General features: G+C 54.4%; 1 protein-coding gene across 1 annotated transcript; it reads right to left on the reverse strand.

Annotated features, from left to right (window-relative positions):
* Positions 1–1064: 1064 nt before the first annotated feature.
* NOG (noggin) lies at positions 1065–1744 on the reverse strand. The gene is given in 3 exon segments (XM_015406848.1): positions 1065–1377; positions 1379–1410; positions 1412–1744. Coding segments are annotated over 3 exon segments (678 nt in total).
* Between the last annotated feature and the right edge of the window lie 3717 nt (positions 1745–5461).

A 5461-nucleotide genomic window follows, 5' to 3' on the forward strand; every position in this document is an offset into this window, starting at 1 on the left:
AGGAAACACCCCAAAAGGCACCGCCCCCCCCCCCTTCCCCCGTCTGTGCTTTGCAAGATGAATCGTTTTCGCTCACTGGGGAGGCAGTCCCATTGAAGTCAGGGGAACTTTATTTCCGAGTACGAGGCGGGTAGAAAAGGGCGATTTTACGTTAGATGCCTCAAGAGGTGGGAAAGCAAAGGGGGGGGGAACCACACACAGAAAAGCCATTGAACGCGACAAACGTCCCTTTCGACGCCTCCTTGATGGCTAAACCCAAGCCGGTTTCGCCCGTCCCGCCCAGCACCAGAGCGAAGAATCCACAGAGCTCGTGTTTTAGTGGTTGATTTTAATTCTTGAACTCAACTTTTCGACTACAAAGGAAATGAATATAAAGAATAAATAGCAGACTCTCTTCCATTTACAGAAGGTTGAAGACATTAAAAAAAAAACTTCTGTTCACTATATACAATAACACGCTGCCCTAAGCTTATTATAATATCTTGAAGTCCATTTAAAAAAAAAAAATCCACACGCGACGCAGATATACATTTTCCGAAGAATGGAAAATATTCTTTTATATATAAACTGCTTCTTTTCTTACCAAAAGTTCGCGTTCCATTATTTTTTTTTAAAAACCCGCCTTCGCAAAAAAGCGAAGAGTTCTCCTCCCCCCGCTTCTCTCTGCAATATAAATTAAAGGGGGCGGGGTCGGTGGAAAAGGAGCGAGCCGCGATCAAGGCGACGAAGACTCTCAAAAATACAGTAGACGAGAAAGAGTTCACGTTGTAACACTGACCTTTTTAATAGGAGGCTATATTTAATCGACACGCACCCATGCACGCAACCAGTCTCTCACGCACGCTCGCAAACCTCAAAGTACATTCTCCTACACGTGACAGTACAGTGCAACGTCTGGATCAGGCGACCAAGTTGTCGGGATCTTTGAATGTGTCAAAGTCCACCCGTGTCATTTTGTTTTTTGTTGTGTCCTGGGCATCTGGGCGGGGTACGATTAAATGGCCCTCCCCGCAGTTTTCTCGGGGGGGGGGCGTTAAGTGCAGACCCATGGTTCTCTGGCCCCCCTAGCAGGAGCATTTGCACTCGGCAATGATGGGGTACTGGATGGGGATCCACGTGCAGCGCTGCCCCCCGCGCCGCTGGCACCTCCACCGCAAAATGGTCAAATGCACCGACTTGGCCGGCTTGCAAACCATCCCTTCCGGCACGGAGCACGAGCGCTTGCTGAAGCAGCTGCCCACTTTCACGTAGCGGGGCCAGAAGCGGCTGCCGAGGTCGTTCCACGTGTAGAGCACCGGGCAGAAGGTCTGCGACCAGAGCCACAGCTGCAGCTTCCGGCGCAGCTTCTTGCTCAGCCGGTGCTTCTTGCTGGCCGCCGCCATCTTGGAACTCCATGCCCTTGATATCGGATGTCGCTGGGCATGGCCCCCGACGGCCTCTGCCGCAGCAGCAGGTCCAGCTCGGCCAGGTCGTCGCCGGCGGCCGGGCGCTCCTCGGGCGCGCTCACCGCCATGAAGTTGGGGTCGAAGTGGGTGCCCAGCAGGCCCCGCAGCAGCGTGTCGTTGAGGTCCTTCTCCTTGGGGTCGAAGACGGGGTCCGGGTGCTCGATTAGATCCACCAGGGGCAGGTTGTCGCTGGGCGCCGGGCGGATGTGCAGGTAGTGCTGGCCGGCGCCGTGCTGGAGCCGCAGCCCCAGGAGCACCACCAGGGCGTAGAGCGTCGCCGCCCCCGGGGAATGCTCCATCCTCCGAGCCGGCGGCGAGGGGAGGGGAGGGGGCGGGCAGGCTTCAGCGGGCAGCGGGGGCGAGCCGAGGCATCCGCGGGGCCACCCTGAGCTTCTCGGCGGGGCAGGGGACGCTCGCCCTCAGGACGCGGCGGGCGCCTCTCCTCGCGCGTGGGGTGGAGGCGGCCGCGCAGCCCGCCCTGGCAGATCGGCTCCCTTCTGGGCTCGGCGCGGGCCCTCTGGCTCCAGGAGGACGGGGCGGCTCCGCACGCCGAGGCAAGTCCGGGCCCCCGGCCCCCCGCCTCGCACGCCCGCAGCCGCCGCCACGCACGTTGGCACCAGTCAGTCTGCTGCGCGGGGATCCAGCGCCTTTAAATTTCCTGCACTTTCGGCTCCGTCACCATGGCAACCACCGACTCGCTCGCTTCTTCGGCAGGAGGACGGGCCGGGGTGGGCTGGAGGGAGGCGAGAGGAGGCCGGCAGCAGCGTCCCCCGAGCGGAGTCCGGCAGGCACCGGCTTCTTCAGCCTCTGCTGGTCCGGTCGCAGCGAGCCATCCACTGAGCGAGGCTGGAAAGGGGGGGGGGGCTCACTCTCTCTCTCTCTCTCTCTCTCTCTCGCCCCTCCCGCTGCAAACTCCGCTGCAGATGATGCTCGTGCTCGCCGTTGGCCTCAGATGGCTCCGCCGCTGCAGTCCACGGGGCTGAGCATTTCCCCCGGGCGAGGCTAGGAAAGTGACGAGACGGCTCTCCAAGTCCGGCTGGGTGGGAGGCGGCTTTTATTGCTTGCCCCCCGAGGGCGATTTCAGCCGCAGGCTGGTGGGTCTCTGCAACCTGGCAAGGTAGCTGCTTGCTCCATGTGCGCCCTGGCTGGCTTCTCGCCTTGCTCACTCACTTGAGCCCGTGATGTAATTCATAAGCGCTCTTGTTGGCTTCCAGCCGGAGAAGTTCTCTGCAAACGCCTCCTGTCCCCCAAGCGTGAAATTGCTGGCTAATGCTCAGTCAAGCTGGAGCAGAGCGCCCTCTGCTGGAGGTCACTGGAGAACCGGGACCCTGCCCACAGGTAACTTAGAAAGAGGCCCCAGTGGAGAAGTGACATTTGTTGAACAAACACCACCAAGAGGTCTGCATGCAGATCGCCCGGCCTGCTTTTGTTTGCCAGGCCTCTCCTCGCTTCACTTTCCTCAAACAGCCACTGTGGAATGTGGAATCCCCACTGCATAAAGTAGTCCAGCGGAATGCCTGTAAGCCTGCTTCAGCCTTCCCAGAAGGAAAAATCCACAGAATTCTCCCTAGCCTCTAAATACCAGTGCTAAGAAGCAACCTCAGGGGGAGGCTTTGGCCCCTGTGCTGGACTGGTCAGCCATGCAAGAGAGCTGGCTGGCCACCATGCGAGACAGGATGCTGGTGGAGATGGACCACTGACCTGATCCACCAGCACTCTTCTTAAGCTCTTGCTTTGTTGATCTCTTTTGGAAGAATGTGATGTAGCCACTAAGTGATTGGGGTGCTGACAGACTTAAATGCTGGGCAAACTCGAGTTCAGATCTACACTTTGGGGCCAGATTCACATGTGATGTTGGAGTTCCCTGGAACATTAAATGCATAACTTGACCTAGAAAGCAGATGTGTGTGCGTGTGCGCCTGAGATGGTCAGGGGAAGGTAGGGACTCTTTCCTACATCCTATTTCTCCAATTGGAAATGACCCCTCCCCAATAGTTTGTAAGCCACAGGAGGACTCAAGAATCCACATTGTCCCTGTCTTTTTTCTTACCAGGATTTAAGTGTCTCTCTGTGTGTGTGTGTGTGTGTGAGTCTGTACGGGAAATGGTAAGTGTGTGTGTTTTTTTTGGGGGGGGGGTAAAATGGCTAGCCTCAAAAGATTTCCAGATTGAACTTTGACAGACTTTTATAATAATTAAAAAACCACAACAATGCAATGCTTTGGAACTTTTTTATTCTGTAGGAGAGTATTCCTGTTAATGGATTCTCTCCCTTTTCTGGTGGACTAAAGGCTGGTAACCAAGGTAACTGGATGGTCTGATGGCTTCCTCAGTCCTGGCCTGACTAGCCTTCCTCAAAGGGACAGCTGTGACAGCCCACATACCCAGTCTGTGCGTGGATGGGGACAGTAGCTGATTTTTATGGCCAAAGTCACAGAAGCCCAGCATCATGTGGTGTGTAGCCTTGAATGGCCTTGGTCAAGTCACTCTAAGCTGAATGTATCACAAGGGTTCCTTTGTGAGGATAAAATGGGACAACACCTTTCATGCCCGTTTTGGAAAGCTCTGGAGAAATGCAACAGATTGGAACCTACATCTCCATCATTCAAAGTCATTGCTCCTGGTTCTAATTGTTGACCTTTTTCTTCTCTTCGCTGGCAGGGGAGAGCCTTCCAGATGGCACCTGCTTCCTAGACAAGCTTGGTATATTGGAGAAAACCAGCAGCTCTAGGTAGACAGTGTTGTCTTGGGAGACTTGCCCCTTGCTGCAAGAAGTGGAGGCCTGCCCTCCCCCTGTCTAACTAGATTTCTCAAAGCACTTCACATATGTTATTTACATTTTCAGGAAAGTATGTGGTATTGCCCTAGGGGTGGGTGGAACCACCCAGTTCTGTTTCAGAAAAGACTGGACAAGTGCAGAATTGGCCCCCTAATGACCACTGTGAATCTTCAAGCCCCCCACCGGAGACTTCTTTGGATTCTGCATTCCATTCCACCTTGGTAGAACACCACAAGTACCAGGCATTTATGCAACACACTATTTAGATCTTTATATCCTGCTTTTGTCCCTAATGTAGACCCAAAGCAGCTTACAGCTTCTGTATGTAGAGGCCTCCTGTGCCACCGTGATGGTAGACCACATTGTTAACTGTAGACCCTTGTCATTCATGGATCTGTGACTTGCAATGTCACTTATTCATGGTTCACATTTCGATCACATGAGGCATCCACTCTGTTCTTTTCTCCCACCATCATTGTAATAATTAAAAGTTGCAGGAAATGTGGTGGTTGTTACTGGAATGACACAGTAGGCCTCTAGGAGTGTGGCCACTGCTTCCCTATTGCCAGAAGGCAAGCGGAGCGATGGAGGTGGAGACAGAGGCAGAGCCACAGAAGGACGTGGTGACGTGACCCAAGCGCAGCGGAGCCGTACGGACTTTAGCTGGGCTGTAAGTCGATACGACCCACATACCAGATGGGCCCGCTGAAAGAAAGAAAGAAGAAGCCGCCGGACCGGACGACCACACCAGGAACCGAGCACTGACACCCGAAAGACCGCCCGGGGAGAACAACCAAGAAAAAACAGCGAGCCTTGCCACCTGGGTGCCGGTAGGCAGCCCCAACCCCGTAGACATGTGGCCTTAGCTAGGGATACATTCGGAACTTGTAAGCCGCTCAGAGACCCTTCGAGGTTGGAGCGGGGTAGAAATCGAAGATATAAAATAAATAAATAAATATTTATACTGCTGTGATAATACAGTCACAAATACCCACATGGGTGAAGGAAATCACTTGGGCTGCAACATGAATTCCTACATTAGGATGCAGACAGATAGACATTAACAGGGGGCTTGCAGTGCTGTGAAAACACCTTGCTCTCAGCTTTCAGCATATACATGACTGTAGAATTAGAGCAGGGCCGGCCCTATCACTAGGCCTGCTAGTATCTCGCCTAGGGCGGAGATACTAGCAGGGCGCCAATTCCCCTGCCGTCCCCCGCCAAAAGCCCCCACCCTG

Source organism: Gekko japonicus, unplaced genomic scaffold (assembly GCF_001447785.1).
Source record: "Gekko japonicus isolate JY-2015 unplaced genomic scaffold, Gekko_japonicus_V1.1 scaffold962, whole genome shotgun sequence".
NCBI classification, from domain to species: domain Eukaryota; kingdom Metazoa; phylum Chordata; class Lepidosauria; order Squamata; family Gekkonidae; genus Gekko; species Gekko japonicus.